The sequence below is a fragment of the Chaetodon auriga genome, chromosome 11 (genome assembly GCF_051107435.1).
Source record: "Chaetodon auriga isolate fChaAug3 chromosome 11, fChaAug3.hap1, whole genome shotgun sequence".
Lineage (NCBI taxonomy): Eukaryota > Metazoa > Chordata > Actinopteri > Chaetodontiformes > Chaetodontidae > Chaetodon > Chaetodon auriga.
Genome location: NC_135084.1, coordinates 6,336,784 through 6,360,696, shown reverse-complemented (window position 1 = coordinate 6,360,696; position 23,913 = coordinate 6,336,784). Strand labels below are relative to the sequence as shown.

Below are 23,913 nucleotides of genomic sequence, written 5' to 3'. Positions count from 1 at the left end.
AGTGGAGTTCTGTGCAGGCCTGAAATGTTAGCCTCAGCCTGACCTGGCCCAATTCATTTGGGCCCAACTGGCCTGGGACCAACAGCTAGCAAACATTTTCATCCCTGAGTCTCTCTCTCTCCAAGTAAGAGTAGTGATCTGAGTGCAACAAACGCATGGCCTGGCTTGCTGCTGTATCAATCCATAATGATTAAGAAACTAATGGTGAATGTTACTGGAAATATTTTATAGTGGAGTATAAAATATGGAAACTTAATCATGAGCAATGTAACTGCTCTCAGCAAGCATTAGTTAGCCAGCATCTCTCCCCACTGATGAATTGCTAGTATATTAAGTCAATCATAACAGTATGGTTTTGAGCAATCACTTAAAGATGCACTGATCAATTCATTTATTTGAAATGACTGTGCACTGTGAAAAGAGTTGCTCATAGGGACAGAGTGATCGCTCCACTCTGCAGTTCCCTTCAGCTTTACGGTGTTTTAGCGTATTTTAGCTCAGCCTTACAGAAACACACAGCTGCTTTATTCAAAAAAAAAAAACGGTGGTGAACCCATTTTACACTACCTACCTACATCAATCAAAGAATCATAAAGTCAAAAAAAAAAACATCCATAACATTCAAAACATCTACAGCCAGATGTCCTTGATACAAGAATCGCTTTAAATATATCCACTCAGACCTGAAGTTTCAGGTAATTTTGCAACTGATTCCAAGTGGAGGGAACACGCCCTTTTTGCCAGTTCAGAACAGAGTTAGTGGGAATATGTTCTGAGTGAAGACAGTAACATCTCATACTTACATAGGTAAGATGGAAACAGACTAAGAATAGCCTACTAGCTAAGAACATGCCAATGGTTTAGTGTGCAGGTGGACAAGGTAGATCATCCAACCTGAGCACACAGAGAGCAATAAGTAATGAGTAAAGACTTTGAACTAGCTCCATGGTCGACAGTATCCAGTGTGTGTAGACATTGTGGAGATGCATGCATGTATATACATCAACATAGTCCAGGACACTTTGTTTCCAAAATAAAAGCTCTGTGTCACCTTCAGTTTTTTCAACAGTGGTGAGCATAGTGGAGCGTTTAGCACCTAAAGAACCAGATATATCTCATAAGAGTTGGTGGGTAACACAACAGAGCTAGAAGAAGAGTAAGAGTCAGATGAGAAAGTGTGAAACAGATTATCAGCGTGCATCGCAAATAATCTATCAATGAAACTCGAAAAGTGAAGGCAGTACTTGATTGTACCATTTCATTATCAACAGTATTTTAGCCTTAAGCCTAACCTAACCTGTGATATGAAATCCAAACCCGGCCAGAATATATCAGCTCCCTCGGGACCCGTCGCGCTGAGGCCGAGCTGCAGTCAGAGATATGGGGAGAGAGAAAGGGAGATAGTCAAAGGAGGTGTTTTCTCAGTAACAAGCTCATTGAATATCATTTGCTTTGGATGTGTGAGCGAGCATCAGAGATCAAAGCTTGCATCGTGCGTGGTGCTGGGCATGCCGCGACTGTCGTGTGTGTGTGTGTGTGTGTACTTGTGTGTTGTGGGGGTGGGGGAATGTGGGTGTACATGTATACAAGATCATAATCTGGCATGTTTGTGTTACACTGTGTGTGTGTGTGTGTGTGTGTGCGTGCATGTGTGTGATTCTTGTTAGCCACTGCCTCTCTGCACCACAGCAAACTGTCAGCTCGCTGTAGCACGCCGAATTCCTCCTTCCTCCCTTTCTCCCACATCGTCTATCCCCAGCTTCTGTCTTTCTCTCTCTCTCTCTCTCTCTCTCTCTCTCTCTCCTCCCCCATCTCTTCCTCTTGCTCTCTCTCTTTCTTTCTTACTTCCTCTTTCTCTCCTTGCCTGTCATCTTTTTTATCTCTCCGTCTCCGTTGCTCCCTTTTCTTTGAAATTTTAATCACCCAGTAAACAGGCATGCATTTCAATGTGAAATGGGATTCTGCTACAGATTGAGAGAGCTGAGGCGAGAGAGGGAGAGAGGAGGAGGGTTTTGTGTGTGTGTGTGTGTGTGTGTGTGTGTGTGTGTGTGTGTGAGAGAGAGAGAGAGAGAGAGAGAGGGAGAGAGAGAGTGATCGTGGTCTAGCAGTTTGTACTAAAGAGAATGATTAATCCCAGCCTTTGATTCTGCATTCATCTAACGGGATGTTGCAGCATGAGTGAGTGTGTTTGTGCATGTGCATGTGTGTGCATCTGTGCGAGTGTGTGCACGTGCATGCCTGGCTTATGCTCTGCTACACAAAGCAAGCATGTCTGCATAGGCTTGTGTGTGTTAATCTGTGTGCGTGTGCATATATATATATATATCTACATATCTAGATAGATAGATAGATAGATAGATAGATAGATACACTTGAGTATGATGTGTGCACTTGTGTGTCAGCATGCACCCATGTGCCTGTAGAGAATACACACTCTGATCTGTGGGAGTGCAGAATGAGTAATACTGTAGATGTACCACTTTTTTCAAGGGAACATGATTAGCTATTTTTATATGGAGTTTACGCTGGCACTCACCGCTCTTAGCTGGCCACTGCATTTACACTGAGCTACACTGCACGCTGCCATCCGTCCTCAAACACTACGCTCTGCACACAACAGGCTCATTCCCAGGAGGCTGGAAATGACAGCCTTTGTAATCTGATGTGTAGTTTTGAGTGCTGTAATCTTGATGAAATCTATCTTTTCTGGGGCTGCGAGGGGAAGCACACTGGCTGTGATTGAGTGGTGAATAACAAGGTGGAAATTACTCTACCATTGGTTGGCGTAGATCAGTTTGATATTGCTTTCTGTAATGTACACAGTGAGCTCATTTTATAAAGGCTCATGGCGGTGTAAATATTTGACTTAATTACAAAGAAGAATGTGGAAATTCTCAAATAGTGGCCAGCCTTTCAGTGAGAATAAGGGCTTTAGTTGAAATAGGCTTACATTAAAGTTTTATTCATAATTTTTTCTGTTCTGTATTCCCATTTCAGTTTCTTTCAGCAATATCCTTCAACAATGTAGCTTGACATAGAAAGACAGGGCATTGAAAGTAAACTAATTTAAGATACAGATTATAAAATCAGTTTTCTCCACAGCATAATCTTTAGCAGCCAATGAGACAGAATTTTAAGCTTGGTAACTGGATGTTCTGAACACAGTCATTAAACTTGAGAACTGATGAGTTTCATGGTGATCTAAGCCTCAGAAGAGCTCCAACTGCAAGTCACATAACAGTATCTATGAGGAAAATGAATGGGACAGGTGCGCCCAGTGTAACTCCTCCCACTTTGCAGCTCTTGTTAACACTTTCTTCCCAAATATTTCACCTTTAAAGTGTGCCAGCAGCTTAAAACACACAATGCATCTCTCTCCTGGCAGGCTTTTAATGTTAAATTTAGCAGTATTAACAGTATGATGTCTCCTTCTCTTCTCTGTTTGCTGTTAATACATGTTCAAATCTGTCTGCATGTTCCACACATTCTTCTTTGCTGGTCTTAGTAGGCTTTTAAAGTGAAGAAAGTAGACAGCGTGCACATCCAACCGCGGCTGTGTTGGGGTTGCCTGCAACTTAAATTTGGTAAAAGCTGGTGCAATGTTTTGGCCATCCATGACTGACACAACAGGGAACATTTGTAGACTTTTAATGTCAAACACCAGAAAAACAGACTGAAGCAATGACAGACACACATACACAGTAAGTTTTTTTTTTTGAGACTGTGCCATTATTAGAACAAATTATTAGAATAATTAATTTGCAGTAAACTCAGTTTAGGTGGTCTGTCAGGTTGTATATCGAGGGTACATGAGAAGAGAAGTCAGTTCTTTGTGCGCATGATACACACCTCCACACATACACGTTTCACTTTCTCAGCACATTTCAACACTGGGATGGGTTTACACCATCACAGTGCTTCTAAGCGCTTTGCCACACTGGTAATGGGGAGTCTAGAGATGCACACAATCACACACACACACACACACACACACACACACACTCTGGTGGACCCTTACTGGCAGGCATATCCTTAACACAACGTCCCTCAGCAGCACTTGTCATCCACACATCAGAAACCAACCCCCTTCCTCCCACACACATACACTTTCATTTTTTTCCTTCTCCATTATCCCTCCATCTTCTGCTTACACCCTGCGCACACACACATACACACACCCTCTCACCATGCGTCCACCGACCCGTGAGCCTGTAACGAGGCGCATTTCACCGAGAGTTTTCTCCCCTGACACAAGCTCGTCTCGTTCTGCTATTGATCCTCACCCTCCCTCCTTCCCATCCATCCATTTTTCATCCTTCCCTTTCTCCTTCCTTCTGCACCCCCCTGACAGGAGAGAGCAGAATAACTGGAGGAGCCTTCAACAGCAGGGAGGTGGTGGACAGCTAGGCAGCAGGAGTCAGATGTGGCGAACACCATAGTCTCTCTGTCTCTCTCACTCTCTCTCTCTCTCCTCACACCCATGGTTGAGTGATGTTCATCACAGACTGCATCCTCTGAGAGCCCCTTCTGGCAATTACTGCACACACAAACACACACACACACACACACGCACACACACACACACACACACACACACACACACATATTCTCTCATTCTCATCAGAGACTCCCACATCACTTAACCAGTTGTCTTCAACTAAAAGGGCCGAGCGGAAACACTCTATGGCCTCTCCTCATCAACCTCTCAACACACCAAACCACACACACACACACACACACACACACACGCACTCACTCACACACACGCACACACTCTGAGAGCTTGTTGTTGATGACTATCTTTACCTCCTCTCTGTTTCTATTGATCCATGTACGCCTCAGTCTGCATGCATCAGTGAGATGTTGATGGATTCTAAGCACTTACTCAGCTACTGTTGAAGTGCAAACATTTAGTATACATGGACATAACAGTCTACATGTACAGTATGTAGAACCAAATAAACAACTGTAAGTTGCATGGGATGATATCAGCTAGTTCCCAGTGATCTTCCACAGAGCACTGTGAAGGTTGGGTGCATTTCCTCATAGCAGACACTGACAAACTGGCAAATCTCTAATTGCGCTTACTGTTTGTTGGAATTTTGTAGTTTCTAAATTGCAGAATCAACATCTGAAATAATTCCTGTGTAATCCTCATCCTTCCCTGCTCCCCAGTGTCCTCCTAAAATGACCAAAACAGGGACATCAAGCACAAACAAGTGCAGCCTCACTTCAAAGTAGACTTCTTTCAAGCTTCAAAACATAATCTCTCTAAGACATCTTGCATGAGAATGTGGCAACAATAAGAACAGGTTTGACTGGTTTTGGGTCCACCTAAATATCCCTTCAGGTTAATTTACTTCACAATTTTATTTCCTCACAGGTACAAAAGCAACAGTTACTCTTTTTGGCCCAATTTAATGCAGCATAAGATTAAACAACAGTAATAATGTGTGTGTGTTTTCTGTTCCAGTCTCTTGTTCACGAAGGTGAAGCTTGAAGAGACCCTCTTTGGTCCGACTGCAGCTCTGCAGACCTGTGAAGAAATGCTGCAACACTGGCAAAGCCGCTATGATGTTAGCCGATCCAGGTGAGTGTGCGCATGCGTTTGTGCTCCTTTGCTTTTCATGGACTACAGAATGTGTGATACCTCACTGCTCTGCATGATGAAGCTGGGAGGGCAAATCTTTTGCTGCTACGGTATTGATTACCTATATTGTGTTTGTGTGTGTGTGTATTCATGCACTCATGCATTTCTGATACACTGTGACCATGGAATTATACGGTTCTGTCTGCGATGTGAGCAGTTTTGAGATATTGAGCCTTCACATCAAAAACTGATATGCGGCAAAACTGATATGTAGGAAGGTGTTCTATTATTCATTATAGTAACAGGAGCTCTAAAGGTAGTCTAAATATATAATGTCAACATGCTGTCATGATTTAAACAGGGTTTTCTTTACATGTAGAATGTTCTACGCTCATGTTTTGCTTGGAAGTATAAGATTCCATTTATTAAGGCTTAACAGAAAGCATTGATTTTCTTGCAACAAGGCAGACAGCTTATACTCTTTGTTACAATACACAGAATCAATGTATTAAGTACTGAAGGGGGTAGTGATAGAAGCTCTTTGGTCACACTTAACAATTCAGGCACGTTTTTGAATCAAGACTCAAAAACATTTGGACTTGAACTGTCATATAGTTTTACGACCAATCAAATTCAAAACGGTGCAACAAAATCAGGAACATTACTACCAAGTTCTGCTGATGCTTTCCTCTATATATGCTCTTGTGGTCTCACAAATTTACTTGTAAGCCTCTATAGCACTGGTCATCAGTGCCAGTGTCACACACACATTAAAAGCTTGTCAAAGAATAGTTTGATGTGAATAACCTCAGAATTCTGAGCTCAGTATATATTATGTATTATGTTCGTTCTGCACTGTACATGTCTTCATTGGTGTGTGCATGTGTGCTGCAGTGAGACAGATGACAGCAGCAGTATACCGATGGCTGAGAGGTCAGAGGTCAGCCCTGGAGCCAGGAAACCCTCCATCCACCTCACCCTGCCTGACTTCCAGGACGCCTCCACTGGTCTGCTCTGGTTAAAGTCTATGTAATAAGGGACGGCCACTGTACATATTTGGACAGCAACATGCTGAATCCATTATTTTAAGTTAAACACATCCTCCTTTTTCTCTGGTGTTGGGTAAATACCAGGGAGAAAGGTGAATGTGTAGGTCAGCCAAATCCCCCGGCATTTGACCTATTGTGGATTAAAACTATGTTTGCCTGTCTGTGACCCATTTCGGGGGAGCAGATGTGCTGTTTAAATATCAATGATCTGACTCACCTCCACACATGCGTTTCTGGCAGGATTGGGGGTCTGTTCACTCGCCATTCAGTCACAGGAAATCTATTGATGTTCTGAAATTAAAAAGAGAATGAATGTTTGTTTTTCTCAGCATGACTCTCCTTTACTACATATTTGGGTTGTTTCCATGTATTATCTATAACAAATTAGTTATTTGTCTGAGTACACATTAGTTTCATTGTGTTAAAGTGCAATCACACTGCTAACCAGGATGTAGTTTCCTGCTTTTGCTTGCAATAATTTTCAACTGCTTGCTATTTCTTATCTCTTCACTTCCTGTCTCAGGTTCGCTGAGCCCTTCGTCAGTTGCAGCGTCTCGTCTGGAGGCAGCACTCTCTGAGGTGTCAGACATCAGCTCCACCCGACGCCATGGACCCACCTATATCTGGGCCACCCTGGAACGCATTTGGTTGCAGGCTGGTATGACAAAAGCACACACAACAACAGCACAATTTTTAAAAGATTGGAATCTCTTATATTTTCTGTCTCTTTCTACTCTTTGGGTTGCAGGTCAACCAGCTCCCACGCAATCACAATCACAGAGCTAATTTGCAGGGAGAAACTCTGGCCATACACAGTATTTATTGAGTCTAAGCTGACAAAAAAAATGACGAAACGTTTATTTGAAAAGCGGCGATCAACAGTAATCAGATTCCATGGTTTTGTGTTTCCCAGTGTTATTAAGCTTTATGAATAATAATCCCATTGCCAAGTGCAAAATGGACACAACATTGATTTTAGTCAATTAAGGCTTTCCAGTTCTCTGGTTTTTATTCAAAAGACTACTGCAATGAATATCTCACAAGACTAAGAGTCTGTAGCCATGGAAGCAGCTGTATGAGGCTGTGCTTAACCAGAGTGATGCTTTGAGCTGAATGCTAATCCGGCACACAAACGTGCTCCCAATGTTAATATACTGATTTTTAGCAGGTATAATGAACACATTTTAGTTTGCCATGTTAGTATGCAAACATCTGATTTGACATTTTACTTTATTCGTACTGCTCCTGATTTGAAAGCTGTGACTTTATTCATCAGCTAGAAGGGGAACATGTGGCGTACCTCAAGGATCTCTACTTAGACCTCACAAACTTGTAGTTAAGCATACCGTATTGGTCACATATATCCAGACAGTTACGTCCTCTGCAGGGATGGAAACCTCAACACTGTCATATCAGGAATGACCTCATCAGATAAATCCAGATGAAACTAGAACAAAAATCTGAATATCTGATTGCAACTTTTGAATGAAACTCTTCTCCACAGGCTGTGCTATGCAGATGCTACTGTGAAAGCTCTGCAGCCTGACTGTCTTATGCAGCTTACTGACCTGCTTACAAGCTCAGTTGAATTTCATCCTCTCTGGGGAGTGAGATGTTGTTTATTCACTTGGTACAATGTGAGCACACATTTTTGTCACGTTTTGAGCACTGCAGTCACAGAAATTCACTTCGCCTATATTAATGAAAGGCTGGAAAGCCCTGTCGTAACACTGGGGACATAGATGAACAAAGCAATTTCTGCCAGTGATGATTCATTTGTAACCTTCTTATTATATAAAACTACATAATTTAATGTGATCACTGCAGCCATTTTCTGTTATATCTGCCTTCACAAACAACGGTAAACAAGGACATTTTTAACAATTTCGTGGGTAAAACCATTTCATTCCCATTGAAGACCGCATGCCTTATGCAGCAGTGCACGCTGTACCTGCAAACATGGGGCCACTGTGCTATTAAGGGCAGAATGGAAGTGATGCATACTGCTATTACTTCCACCCCTTCAGCCTCAGTCAGCCTGTGAAAGTTCACAGGAGAGCATTGAAACGAAGCGAGAGGAGTAGAGAGATGCTCCGCACAAACAACACTCCATCCATCTACTCAGCTGGAGTGCATGAGGCATGAGAACGGCAATGGGAATCCATACAGCAGCCAAGTGAAGGCAGTGATGCAACCAGCATACCAGTGTGTTACAGTACAGGAGGGATGGGTGGAGGGGCCGGGGGGTCACATCCCCTGTGGCCTACTGTAATTTGAAGGGTATTTTCTATGTCCAACCTTTGAACTATGCTATTCCTCTGCTGAGAATATAGAACATGCTCGCTGCTGATATGGACTAAACTATGCGTGTGTGTACATGTGAGAGCAGGGGCGTGCCTCCTAACTCAAGGCTGAGCCAGTTGTACCCCCGATCCCCCCTCTCTCCTTCCCAGCATTCCTCTTCTCATCGGTCACTTCCTCTCTCAAACTCACATCCTTGTCAGGCACACAGGAAAAAACACACACAGAGGCCTCTTTAAAATGGATACACTGAGCTGTATGTAACCTTGCAAACACACACACATACCTGCAAACACATAAATGGACTTTATACATGCATGCACTGATCTAATGGTTTTTTCTGAGAGCTCAGGTGAGGACCAGGAAAGGGTCTTACATAACCAGAGATTCACTGAATGCTTTTTCCCTGAAGTGAAGCTATGAAAAGGAACCCCGAGGCTGGGAAATGGCGCTTTTTATCTCACAGAGGTAGCATGGATGCACTAAGTATTTCCCATCTGTGCATGCATGAGACACAGGTAAACAAACAAAACATCGGCTACCAAACACACACATGGGTTCACACAGCGCTCAGGAGCAGACGGCGTGTAGAATATATTTGCACAACACAGTTCACTATCTCTCTCTGTAACACACACACACACACACACACACACACACACACACACACACAGTGCTGTCAGTGTTTAGAGCTGAAGAGTTTCTTTCTCAGGGCTTGTCTGGATGTTGACCCAGCGTCCACCCATGAGGATGATTGACAGCTCACTGGGTCTACATCCCGTCCAGATATTGGTCTGCTCCAGCCTCAGGGGCGGGTCTCTCTGGTCAGCTCTGTGTCCAAGTCTTATTGGACAATGATGGGCTTGTAGGCGTGATCCTGTGTGTGTGTATGTGTGTGTGTGTGTGTGTGTGTGTGTGAGAGAGTGTGTATGTCTGGGGTTTGTCCTCATCTTCCCAGCAGCAGCAAAGAAAGGAGACAGGCTGCTTTAGTATGCGATGGCCATATTTAGGCAAGACTTTCATGACTTCCCAGGCACTACATTGCTCCCACTATCTCTTTCACGCTGTCAGTGTGTGTGTGTGTGTGTGTGTGTGTGTGTGTGTGTGTTTGTGTATATGTGTGTTGGTTCATCTAAGTATACTGTTTGTGTGGTTGAATTTGAGTGCTGCACGGTTTACATTTTAACATGATGCTGCTGAGCTCACAGTTAATTCATCTCTAGCAGTCTCACATTACTGATGGGATTACTGCATATCCCTCCTTTCCTCTCTTCATCTTTCTTTCATCTCTCATTTTCTTACTTTGGTTCTTCCTTGAACTCCCTTGAACCTCTCCTTCTTTGCTCTTTTAAATTTTCTCCATCCTCCTTGCATGGCTCTCTCCTCCTTTCCCCCTCCTGTACCTATCCTCTCTTTTCTTCCTCTCTTGTACCTCCATTCTAACTCCCTACTGCTCATCCTCTCTCACCTCTTTCACCCTCTCTCCTCTTTCTCCATCTCTTCCTTCAGGGGAGTTGTTCATGGTGGACGGTCGGCTAAAGGAGGCCCAGTTCTGCATCGCAGAGGCCAACTCACTCTTCCCCAACTCATACTCGGTGCTGCTGCAGCGGGGCCGCCTGGCTGAGCTGCGGGGCCAACTGGATGAAGCCAAAGGCCTGTATGACGAGGCCCTGGCCATCCATCCCACAGGAGAGCGCATACTCGTGCACATGGTGAGAGACAGTGAAAGCTTTGGAGGCTGCTAAATTTGATTAGAATTAATGTAACATTATGTTCAGTGGCCACTACGCACACACACACAACATGCATGGATACACTAACACAGTTTAAATGCTTTATTTGAGTCTATTAAATTATCACTGACGTAAGATGCGAGCCGAACATGTGCACACACTCATGTATGCACCCTAGCTTATAACTACACACGCACATCCATGCACTCATTTTAGATGTTTGTTGAGTTCACTAAATTACATTACACTGTATGTTATGCAAGAACTTCAGCATGAAGTCAGACTCACACACGCAGCCGTGCATCGACTCACACACAGGAATGCACACAAATGATGTTCTTTAAACCCTCTAAATTAAATTAGACCAAATTCAATTCTGCAAATCTGCTCTGTGTAACCTTTGCCTACACACACACACACACACACACACACACACACACAGCCAGTTGGCTAAGAACATGTAGTTTCGCAGGCATGTCATCCAGCGAGCTCTTTGTCTTTACATGCCATGTTATTGCATCTCAGCAGGTTAAAATCTGATATCTTGGGAAATTGATGGCCTTCCAATGTTATGTGTGAGGCAGTAATACTTTGCTCAAATAGAAAGAAGAAAAAAGAAGTGGTGTTACCACACTGGTCTTACGTTACGATGCTATAACTTGGTGTGTGCTGCATATATGTGCTGAGACACAAAATTCACATATGCACGCACTCATTTTCCTCTAAATGTATTTGCAGAAATTCTGGTCTGCCTGATTACACACACTCACACAAGCACACATACCCTTACACACCCAGATATTAAATCTGAAATATATTATTGAAGACATACGGTACATATTAGAAACACAAAGGCACGCACACATAAAAAAAACACACGCTAACCATGCAGACCTTCAGCTAAGTAAACAGCTAATGTCCTGGTAAAGATATTGTTTTGAGTTAAATTTACTAATTTCAATAAAAAAATATTCCCGCTCGGAATTTTCAGTTGTTGACAAAAATACCACAACGCCGCCCCCCATTTGAACTGAATGATGCAAAATAAACAAGTTTAAAAATCAACCATAAAGATCCTCTGAAAGGATTCAACAGTCAATATCAGGGGAATTATCTGTGATTCTTCATCACAGCATTCATGTATCCTGGCATGTTTAATCAATATCTAATCAATACCTCATTAGGATGAACCAGGTGTGCTGGTAGAGCTGAACAGATCCCTCTTTATTTTAAAGCCTGTGCACTTGGTTAGCCTCTCGCACTCACACACTGGTGCATTTTTCTTGTTTAATCCAACAGAAATTATTAGGCTAGTTTGCCGTTAGCTGCTAATATTAGCTCAAAAGCAGGGAGTAGCAATGCAGCTGCTCATAATCGTTACCATTTTCCTCCCGTGTCCAGTGCTGCACTGTGTCAGTGTCAGGATTGTTATAGCTCAGTCATATTCTGAGTGTTCATTTGTTGTGGGGCAAACTTCAAATTTCAGAACATAGAAACAAACAAACTTTGCTCCATAACCAACAAATGACAAATACTGCTCAAAGACTTGTTTTCTCTCTGCTGATCACTCCCCCACATTTCTCTCATCTGAGCAGATCCTCTCTCTCTCACTTCCGCACTATAAAGATCCTCTCTCGCCCACTTCCACCCACTTCCTCGCTCAGTCTGTCTTCCAGATGATCCACTGGATTAACCATAGCTGCTCTGACCTTTGAACCTTCTCTGTTGTCATGGTGAAAGGACCAGAGAGGGATATTCCTCAAATCCAAGACTCACACTGCCCGACACGCGCTCACACACAATGTCTGTGGTCTCCATAGTGACCATAGATGTGCTGGTTGATATCTCTTTGACTTAAGCACAAGCTACCTTGTGACCACATAAGGCTAATGCTTTTGCTCCTAGTGTGCACTTTAGTGAGAGTGCGGTGTTTAGCTGTGTTTGTGTGTGTGCAGTGCAGTACAGTCCCATTGGGGTAGACAGAGGTACGCGTCTCTTCCATATTTGGCCTGTGGGAGAACCAATCCCAGGGGGTGAAAAGTAGAATCAAAGCCAGCTGGCAGTGTCCTACTCTGGGTCTCTTACAGGGCAGATGTGTTCTCAGTCTGAAAGTGTGAGTGTGTGTGTGTGTGTGTGTGTGTGTGTGTGTGTGTGTGTGTGTTCGGCATGATTGTGTTTGTGCCTTCCTCCATGGATTTGGCACACATGTGGACTATTTGTGCATTTTTAACTGTATGTATGTGCTTGGATTAAGAGACATTTTTTATTAGACACTAATAGACTAAATACAAAACCTCTGCTATGTAGAACAGTATATGTTGTGGATTATGCAATATAGTAGACATGCTAATGGAGCAACGCAGTAGATAGCTGCATGCTTGCATTGTGGTGGAGCCTAAGTGGGACACTGTGTGGGACATTTTATTTGGAGCGCTGCCCATTTTTCGGGCTTGCAACAGCCTGCCAGGATACAACCTACAGTTGCTGCTACTCTGTGGCTCTGCTTCATGCATTTATTTTTATACTGTATCTGCTGTGGACACTTTGTGTGCCGGTGGCCCATTTATTCTGCTCTGCCTTAAGGGGAATTCTGATGATATTCTTGGTTGATATTCTTACACTTGAGCTATTATTCTGCAAAAGTACATACTGTACTTTCCTTGAATGTCCTTAAGATCTTTTTCAGCTTTTTCTGTGTTATTAGGGCAACACATAAAAGACGATGTACTCCTACTGTAGCTTCACAGTGATGTTCTTCCGATTCTCTTTGTGGATTAGTTTTTTATAGACACGGTATCATAATGAGGCAGTATCATCAGTGTGAAGCCTCCACAGCTTTAGAAAGATACATTTTAGTCACATTTTTTGTTGTAGGCTTTTGCCTTTACTGGACAGCTTACAGTGATGCTGCAGAGAGGAAATATACAGGGACAGAGAGCAAGAGGGGTATGATATCCAGCAAAATTCTCAGCATTTGATAACTAAGTCACATTTTCCCCTTTTTTCATGATTGACTTTAGAATAACATAACGTTTGTTTTTATACATGTAGTTTACTTTTCTTGTCTGAAAAGACAATACATGTAGCTACATTAATCAGTATCAGTAGCTGCCTGACTGTGAAATGACAACAGTATTGTATTATATGCTTATATGCTGCTACACAGAAACAAACAGAATACTATTACTATGCTTTTGATTTATACAACTGTTGATTTTCCTCTCATAAATGTACTCTTATAAGAGCAGATAAGCAATGAAGTAAAAGGACTTTTTTTGGAGGTTTAAGGCATCATTGCACACAGTAGCTTCACGTAAGCCAACTAGAGTAGAATGAAGTTGTAATTTTCTCCACAGTGGCCACAGTCGATGAGGAAAGGGAAATGTGAGTAAGGGAAACCCATGACTGGAAGCCATACAGAAGCTCAGCAGCCCCTGCGGAGTCGTTCATATCAACACACCACGACCATTTTCCCTTATTCACCACACAACTCTTCACTCACTCCACCTCTACATATTAACATCAACCATGTCGACATGGTTTTTGAGTGTGTGTGAGTGTGTGCGTGTGTTTGTGTGTGTGTGTGTGTGTGTGTGTGTGTGTGGTTGGGGGGGGGAGGGGGGGGTGTAGTGATGAGACAGTGACTCACAGCTCTGGTCAGCTGCTGGTTTCAGAGTATTTTTGGATCGATGAGGGTGTGGTAGTGAGGGAAACCAGTATAGGGCTATGGTATGCTGTGTGTGTGTGTGTGTGTGTGTGTGTGTGTGTGTGTGTGTGTGTGTGTGTGGGTATGTGTCCAGTCCACAGGCTAAACCTAAGCATCTATTTTGCTCATCTGTCACGCTATTAGCCATGTCAGCTTTTACACATTTGTCTGTCTGTGCTGCTCACCTCATTATGGTAAGTGTTTGGTTGATTTGTGTGTGTGTGTGTGTATATGTGGCATGCAGTGCATGGATGTGTGTGTGTGTGTGTGTGGGTGTGTGTGTGTGTGTGCTCTGATGGGTAGCTGATACTGAAACACGGCCCAGCCTTGCTTCCGGCGATGGTATGAAATGAATCTGACCCACTCCCTACATCCTCCACATCTCATCCCTCCTGTTCTGTAGCCCAGCCTGCTCTGAGTCAGCTGCACACACACACACACAACCACACATACACACACCCTTAACACACATACTTTACATTTCCTCATCTCCAACACAAGCATATTCATACACAGCTTCACATATGCATGCATACTCTCAAGGACGTGGACTTGTGCACATTGAATTAATCGCGTTCCAATTATCAAATGCCCCCATCTCTCTCTCTCTCTCTCTCTCTCTCTCTCTCTCTCTCTCTCTCTCTCTCTCCCTCTCTCTCTCTCTCTCTCTCTCTCCCTCTCTCTCTCTCTCTCTTTCTCCCTCTCTCTCTCTCTCTCTCTCCCTCTCTCTCTCTCTCTCTCTCTCTCTCTCTCCTCTCTGTGTGGATGGGGGTGGTGGTTGTCAGCTGATTAGATAATGCAAATACATTATTTATAACACTTTGCACGTTCTTGCCGCTTTATGGGATTGCCTAGCAACCAGGGAAATATATTCTATTGAGCAAGACCTCTGATAACCAGAAAGAGAAGGAGAAAGAGTGTGTGTGAGGAAGAGAGAGGAAGAAAAAAATGGGGGGGCCTCATCAGAGAGACAGTTGGGAGTTGGCTGGTGCCTCCGTTGCTATGTATGGCTCATCTGGGCTCACTTATTTTTTCCTTTTTCTTTGACACATCAATGTTTTTTTCTCTCCATCTCCCTCTCTCTATTCATTGTTCCCAGTTTAGCTCTTTCTCGCTCACTCACACTCTCTTCCTTGCTTTCTTCCTTTTCCTCTGTGGCTCCTTCCTCCCTTTCCTTCCTTCTCTCCCTTCCTGTTGCTATCTTCCCATGTGAGTGTGCACATGCAATTATGCATGTGTGCCATGTTGACTTTTATACTGTTATTTTTATACATCTGCTCTGATCTGTGGAGAGGTGAGAGTGTACTCTGCAGTGCAGGAATTGATTCTAGACGCAACATATGTGCTGTTTCTTTTTCCTTACATGTTCAAACACACCATAGGATTAGGTACACATACTATTTGCTATTCTTTCAGTGTAAACATCACATATCTTCACTGAAAGTTTGGAACAATCTAAAGCAGAATAGATATATAATATATATATATATATGACACTGTCAGACAGATGGAACAAGATGATTTTTCACATTTGGGAGAATTGGCTTATGCCCTTTCTTGCAGAAAGCTAGTATATAATATTGACTCCTCTGTCATACATTGAATGCAAAGCTACAGCCAGAAAATGGTAAGGTCAGCTTAGCATAGAGACTGGAAACAGGGGTAAACATCTAGACTAACTTCGCCCTGCTTCATATGTCTACCAACACCTCTACAGACGTCAAATTAACACATTGTATCTAGTGCAGAACTAGCTGTTTCCCTGCTTCAGTCTTCATGCTAAGCTAAGCTAATCAACTGCTGACTGTATCTTTGTACTTTAGTGACACACACGAGAGTTCTTCTTATCCACCTCCAGACAACTGCACGAACAAACATACTTCCCAAAATGGTGAACTATTACTTTACGGGGAAATGAAACTGTATATTAAGGGATTACTGAGTAAGGAAAGTTCAAGCCAATGTGACCAAGGTAAATACAGGAGACTCTTCCTGCCTGCCCAGACTTAACCACTGATGGGATTAAAGGTTCAGGTACAGGCTCTCTTCCTGGTTCAGTGGCAGGGCATTAGGCCACTGGGTTACTCTGTGTGTATGTGTGTAGTAGATGTCAGCCTACAGGCTTTTAGCAGACTTAGGTTACAAGTTTGCTGACATAACTTACCCCCTGGCTGCCATATTGAACCGTGTGATGCACACACTGAACCATGTCTACGCAAAAACTACACAGCAATTTTATAACCTTGTACCTAAATGTAACTATTCATATCTTATTTCTTATATTCCGGTTGGTCTGGTCAGTCAAGCTCTGTAGGCAGCATGGCTGACAACAGCAGATTGCAAGTCTAAATTTAGAGTTCAGCTGTCTCCACGCTGTCTAGAAGATGTTCATTTATGTGCTGTTTTTTTTACTGGGAACTGACCATTTTGTCACAGATTGATTTTGTGTTTATGTCATGTAAGTATGTATCTAGTTAAGCAGCAGTCTCAGTATCTGCCATGTTGAGTTTGGAGCCACATCCAGTCACACATTTGTTTAAAGCCTACGTGTACTGCAGCTTTTAATCAGTGTGTGGCTTTGCACATTAGCTAGATTTGCATCCTAGTTCTATACAAACTATGATGTAATGAAAAGTTTTAATGCTCGCTTGAGGCAGAAAAAGTTTTTGGTAATAAAGAAGTTATCCAATAAATATTATTCCCATAAATAAATCTCTGTGGTGGCTGCTTAGCTGTAGTTGGTGAGTTAGAATATTACAAAGTATTCTTTTTGTCTTTGCACAGTATGAAATATGAGTAATATCAGCTGACACCAAAGAACAAAAACTCATTTCCCCAATGCTAATCAATCCTGTAATCAGATCTCAGTTGGGTGTGTTTGTTTGTGACATTCAGGAAGCTTTTTTCATTCTGTTCAATCTAGCTGATGGAAATACGCTTGATTAAATGCTGCGTATTGTTCGCAGCGTCTCAAAAGTTTCCTTAAATTTAGCTTGAAAGATGGATGGAAACACCACTGCCCACTCGCTCAGTTTGGCTCTGCTCAGTTCAGTTGTGCTTTAATGGCACGACAAGAAACGAACCTGCGCTGCCAAGCTCGATGGGATCAGCTGAGGTAAAACTGGAGACAGATGGCTTGGAGTAATTAAAGCAAAACCAATAGATACCAGCTTTATCAGTGTAATGCCAGAAACACTTGGTAGCAATCTAAATGTTCTTGAACACACATTTGCTCACTCATTTCCTTTCCTATCTGCTCACTCTCCTTCTCCCTCAGACATTTTGTTCCTTATTGTATCATTCTCTGATTGATGCCAATCTTTCTCATTTTGCCTCTATCTTTTCTCTGATGCCTCTCTGCCTTTAACTTAAAGGTAGAGCTCAACATTTTGGGAAATACAGCCTTGCTTTCTTTCCAAGAGTGATCTGATGTCTGTGGGTTAGGCACCAACCTGAAATCAGGATGTTATTAGCCTAGCTTAGCATAAAGACTGGCGGCAGAGGGAAACAGCAAACATGACCAAATAAAAAAAAACTCACCAAAACCTCTAAAGCTAGTAACAAAGATCAGTGTAATGTTAAATACTGGAGCTTCTTCTTAATAACAGCTAGCCGCAGAGTGCTTATAGCCAGCCAGGACATGCCAGGGTTAGCTTACTTCACCTCCATGAAAACAATGGTTATTTGCAATTGTGCTGGTGCTGAATATAACCATTTAAAATGCTGGTGTGACCAGGCCTTAAGGTTCTCAGGTTTGGCACCAGGCCTACAGAGACCAAAACCTCTACGTTCACTGTCTGTGCTGTCTGGCAGCACAAGAGTACTGTTCTGAGCGGATGGATAAACTGTTGTTTGTCAAGAAATAGAGACACCTCGATTCATCCACCATAAAAAAATAGTTTTACCTATTTTTTATGTCCTATTATGTATTCATCCATTTGTATAGCTGTTTGTGAATAGCATACCGTTACTACAACTGGCATTTGTGCAAATCTGCTGTTAAATGATAAATACAGCTTGTGCCTTGAAACTATAAAGGTCATTAAAGCAACCAGAGATGGTTTGGTATGCTTATGATTTCACACTGAACCAAACCAGGATAGCTGTTTCCCACCGCTAAGCTAGGCTGACCATGTCCCAGAACCAGCTCGATTGTTACTGTCATCTCACTAACAAAAGGAAAACAAACATTTATTTCCTAAATTGTTGAGGTCTTTCTTTAAGTTTTGTGAACAACCATTGGCCGGTGTGTGAGTGTGTTCCACTGTGTGTGCTTTCCTCAGGTTGTCATGCTCAGTCTCTCCTGTGTTTACATCAGCCCACAGTATACAGTAGTGTTTATTTGATTGAGCTTTTGACCTCAAAGGATCAACTTTTCCATGGTTACCAGCAAAACTGACATGTGGCACACATGGCACGGTGTCAGTCTTTATGTGTGTGCGTGTTAGCCCAGTGGCCGACTGTGTTTATGCTTGAAACGTTGGAACAATGTAACCCCTGTGAGTGTGGAGACGGGAGTACAGACGGTAAGATGCGGAAGCTAGTGGCCAAACCATTGGCAACAAATACATCATGCACCTGGAGCATACACCCACGTCCACTCATGCATGCATACCAGACCGTTCTCCCTCCTGGGTCATAAAATACCACCGTTTTGTCACCCCCCTCGGCTCTCGGCCTCATACAGGCACACAAGGTAGTCTTCAGCGTCTGTAAGAGACACATCTGGCTTTCTGCTAACTCTCATGTAAACTCATCTGCAGTAAAAGACACTCAGAGCAGGTCAGGTAGGGTAGGGAGCAGGTCGGAGTGGATGGATGGGTAAGATATAAGAGTTTGATATGCCAGGAAATGGCTGGGCATGTCCCATGTGAAAGCAAAAGTCACCGCTGATGTCTCATACATGCTACTTTATGTGTCAGTATTTGACAACCTTGGAAGGAGAAGCGGTTGTGCATACACACACTCATATAGGCGCACATACACATACACAAGCTTGTAACCCTGCGTACATCCTGTCACAGTCTTTCTCCATACCCAAGAGTTTCAATCTTCCTCTGTGTTTTCCTCACAGCAGCAGTGACGAAAAGGAGAAGGAAGGAAAAGAGAAAGTGTGTGTGTGTTTGTTTGTGTGCCTGTGTCTCTCCTTCTCGGTGTGTGTGTGTGTGCGTGTGTGCGTGTGTGCTTTTATTGAAAGTTGCATCAGAGCCCCTAGACAGCTATGTGAATTTCAGCCCAATTAATCTGGAGCTTGTGAGCAGAGACTACATAACAAGACTTGTCTGTCTGACCTCAGGCCAGCTGAGTGTGTGCGTGTGCGCATGCATGCATGTGTGTAACAGATAGTCAACGTAAGGGAGCGGATGATATTGTACAAAGTGCCTGTTGTCACCTTGAGTGTGCATGTGACACTCTCACTTGTGTATTTGTGTGCAGTATGTTTGTGTCGGAGACGACACGCTGTTGGTCAGTTGCGTGACAACCTTTTTTCCTGGGTTCTCAAACACACCGCACCCCAACTGAGCTGAGCTATGAAGAGACAGAGCACACTCACACAAAGTTCTGCGTGACCTTTAACATTGTGACAGCTTACTGCCGGCTTTAACAAGCATTTTATTCAGATTATATATCCATGCATTTCATGTGAAATGCCAGTTACATATTTCTCATTCTTCCTTGGCTCTTTGTGCCACACACATGAACACATACGGTCTATACATTCATGCAATGTAGAACCAATGAGTGTGGATATTGCATGCATACCCACCACTCTTCCTGGCAGAGCTCTGGGCAGCAGTTGATCAGCACGCCACTCAATCAAGACTTTGGAATAACATGTTCTCCAAAGGAACATACCATGTCTTTGAATGTTTTGGGCAATTTAGCACAAACTGTGTAAACCTATTCCGACTAACCATTCCTTCTCATTTAGTAGATTAGTAGACCCTAAACCTAATTAGTAGTGTAAGGGATTACAATTTGAAATTCATTTATTACATTTCATTTTCTAATCCCAGTAATGCTCTATTTCTTGAGCATGGGATGTTCACTATCAGTTTAGTCTTTCTGTGTTGGACAGACTGGTCTGGTAGAATTGTGTTAGCTTGACGCAGTGATCTAGCCTCTGATAGAGAGGAGAAATACAAATTATGGTAACGCCAATAAAGTCGTCTTAGTTCTAAATGTATAATTTTGTTTATGATTACACTGTCCTCACCAAGTTAATTGCTGAGATTTGGAAACATTGCAAAAATAGGTCCAACAGGGCAACAAGCCTGGGTAAAAGTAAAATTACAGCCCAAACTGCAGGAAACTAAGTGTCTGTACCAGGACATCCATGTTTGCTCGTTCATCTTCTGGGTTAGATTTTCTGCTACCACTTCCTGTAAATGTATTGCTTTTTGGCAGCTGCATCTCGAAACTCACATTTTGCCAACAAAACAGAATAACTTTGAAAGACAAAAGAGGGTGCAGTGTACTGAATTAGCTACTTCTTCAGGATTGCAGTCTCTGTAAGTTGATTTTCATTCTGCATTTACATTATCTGAGACCAGTGTTCCCTGGTTAAAAGAAAAACACAGTTTACCAATCTAAGGAGTGAGGGTTTCGCAAATCATCAGCCGTGAGCTAAAGTGGACATAACTTGATTGCACTTAAATGGTCCCCTCCACTGAACCAAGCAGGTTAAACACAGTATCAGCACTCATGTGTGTGTATCTGCTCAACAACACACTGCATCATCTCTCAGCAGAGGGCTGCTCCTAATCTCGCGATTTGTGGATTTTCTCCCTTCAATTGTACAATCCCAGTTGAATATGACTCTTGTCAAGTGTAGTACAGTTGGTTGTTGTTGCTGTTTTTTTTCTCATACTAAACTAGTCCACAGGACAGCAGGCATTATAATCCAAGATTTGGATTTTTTGTAAAAAGCCACCATCTGCTTACTTGATCTTATCATGCCATAAAAAAGTGTTTTAATGGTAGATATTTAGCATGGAAAAATATTAGGCACAAGGTACTGAACACCATTCTGCAATGCCATAGTCTTCAACGTCCCTCAAAAGTGGGGTTAATTCAGTTTTAGCACAACAAATTCAGCATTCAGATTTTCTCTAAAACCAAAAAAAAACTTTGTTCCATCTAAACTACTGTCTGTTTAATTATGTTTCCCAAAATATATTTTTTAAAAAAATCCCAAAATATCAACTTTTCTTAACCAGCATGTAGTTTTGAGTTACTGCATCTTTTAAAAAGGTTCCTGAAGATGAACAGGATTATTGGTGTAACATATTTTCAGCAATAGACTCCTCTGGGATATGCACTTCTTTTGGCTGTGAGCAGGAGAAATCGGATTATTTTTTTCTATCAGTACTTTGAGTAACTGAAATTTAACAAGACTTGATGAGCCGAACAATAGAATATACACTCACACACACAGACACACACATCTACTCGGACTACATTTCTTATTTTTCCCTTCTCTTTTATCCCTCCGTCCATTCAGGGCCGTCTGCTGGTGAAAACTGGGCGTTTCCACCTTGGCGAGAAGGTCTTGCGTGATGCAGTTCAAGTCCATAGCACCTCTCACGAGGCGTGGAGCGGCCTGGGTGAGGCCCTGCAGTCTCGGAACTCCAGCCAGGCCCCAGACTGCTTCTTGACCGCCCTGGACCTGGAGGCTTCCTGTCCCATCCGGCCCTTCACCATCATCCCCAGGGAGCTTTGAAGGGCTGGGATGGAGGTTTGGGTCAGGTTTCAGGCCTGTAAGTGGCCTGTTGCTGGATAATTATACATTGATGTAGACACACTGAAAAGCAATGCTGAGTGGAAAAAGTTCCTTAAATACGAATAGTTTGGCCTGTTCGCTTTCTTGCCAAGAGCATAATGAAAAAATGGTACCACCATATGAAGATACAGCCAGGAGACGTTAGCTTAGCTTAAGAAATAGTCTAGCAGATAACCCCCCATAAAACCACAATTTGTTGTTTTTTGCACTGCGGTTTATATGTGAATTAAATGAGCGCAATATAATGTAATTAAGGTCTTCAAGAGATTACAGTAGGCAGATTTTTTGTAATCTTAGCACAGTGCCTGACTAGCTGTTTCCCCCGTTCTCTGTCCTTGCTGAGCTACGATAAGATACCCGACTCCTGGATGTAGCTTCATATTTATGAAGAGGTATGAATGTGGTATAACTCTTTTCATGTGACTTTCGGCAAGAAATTTCCCAAAATGTGTAGTATTCCTTTAACAGGTGCATTGTCAATAACAAGACATGTACAGATTACTTTTTCATTGTCACCCACTCAATTACACCAAATCTCAAACGTCTAAATGTCCCCAAATACTGTGTTTGAGAATTCTCAGTATCTATTCTTAATAAGTTAGTTAGTCATCAGATGAAACATGACATTTACATCAAAACAGTGAGATTAATATTGGATATCAGTGCTGTTTGTGCAGAAAAGCAACAAAGGGATTCAGGTTTTTACAGATAACAGAGTGCTTAAAATAATGTTATAATGTAAGTACTGTAACAATATACATCTCCTGTGGAGGAATAAGTACAGAGGTAATAGCTCTTTTGCAATTACTGACAAATGATGAGTAATATCTTTAATAATCAGAACCGTTGGGTATCACTTTAATGGTTCATAGATGGCAGAGATGTGCTGGTTACATCTTGAGATAGAATGTGTGTTGTTATGTGGGGAAATGTAGATGCATTGATCATGTATAGGCTGTCATTCACAGCAGCAGCTCCACTTCATCTTCATCTTAGCCTTTGATGTATTTTTGATTATCGTGTTGATTGACGCAGCTTTTATGTAGACACAAACATCCCCACCCTCTCATCTTCAAATGAGAGCTCAAATATCACCCAGCCGGGACCTTTGCATATCATTCCGTATGTCATTATTACGTATGTGTGTGCCTATGTTCATGTGCGTTTGTCTTAAACCATCCCTCTGGGCCGTTATCAGTCCCTGTTCTGTATGTTTTCCTTGTACCGTACAGTAGTCGACTCATCTGTGTGTCTTGTTTATCTGTTTTTTCTGGGTTTTTTTTTTTTTTTTTGACTCATCTGTTCGTAAATGTCTCCATTAAAAAACAACAATGGCTTTTAAAAATCACTGCTGGATGCCGCGTCTTCACCTGCCTTGTCACTTGTGACTAATGGACATCACTTCCGAGTGCCTAACCACATTAATGTGAGCAGTGGGACTGGGCTGCCGGCTTATGTAATACTGCCAGCACAGTTTTCTGCCTCCGAACTCCCTCCTCCTCCTCCTATCTCTCTCTCTCTCCTTCTCTGTCTCTCTATGTCGCTCGCTCTCTCCCGCCTTGCCTGATGTGATGTGATGTGGCTTGGTTGCCTAGCAGCCATCCCCTTGTTTGAGTAACTGGGGAAGAGGAGAGATATCTGGTCTGCTGAACAACACACACATCCACAGACAAGAGATACACACACACACACACACACACACACACACACAGCGAGAGGCAGATAATGCCCCCGTTGTGTGGTTTTACAGG

At 42.6% G+C, this 23,913-nt stretch overlaps 1 protein-coding gene across 1 annotated transcript in view; it reads left to right on the top strand.

Annotated features, from left to right (window-relative positions):
- Positions 1 to 23,694, top strand: part of ttc7a (tetratricopeptide repeat domain 7A) — a 45,014-nt gene extending 21,320 nt beyond the window's left edge. Inside the window, exons 16-20 of the mRNA XM_076743935.1 lie at positions 5,474 to 5,590; positions 6,485 to 6,597; positions 7,163 to 7,297; positions 10,450 to 10,652; positions 21,884 to 23,694. Coding sequence (XP_076600050.1) covers positions 5,474 to 5,590; positions 6,485 to 6,597; positions 7,163 to 7,297; positions 10,450 to 10,652; positions 21,884 to 22,102 — 787 coding nt within the window. The 3' untranslated portion in view covers positions 22,103 to 23,694. The remainder of the gene's footprint in view (positions 1 to 5,473; positions 5,591 to 6,484; positions 6,598 to 7,162; positions 7,298 to 10,449; positions 10,653 to 21,883) is intronic.
- The last annotated feature ends 219 nt before the right edge of the window (positions 23,695 to 23,913 follow it).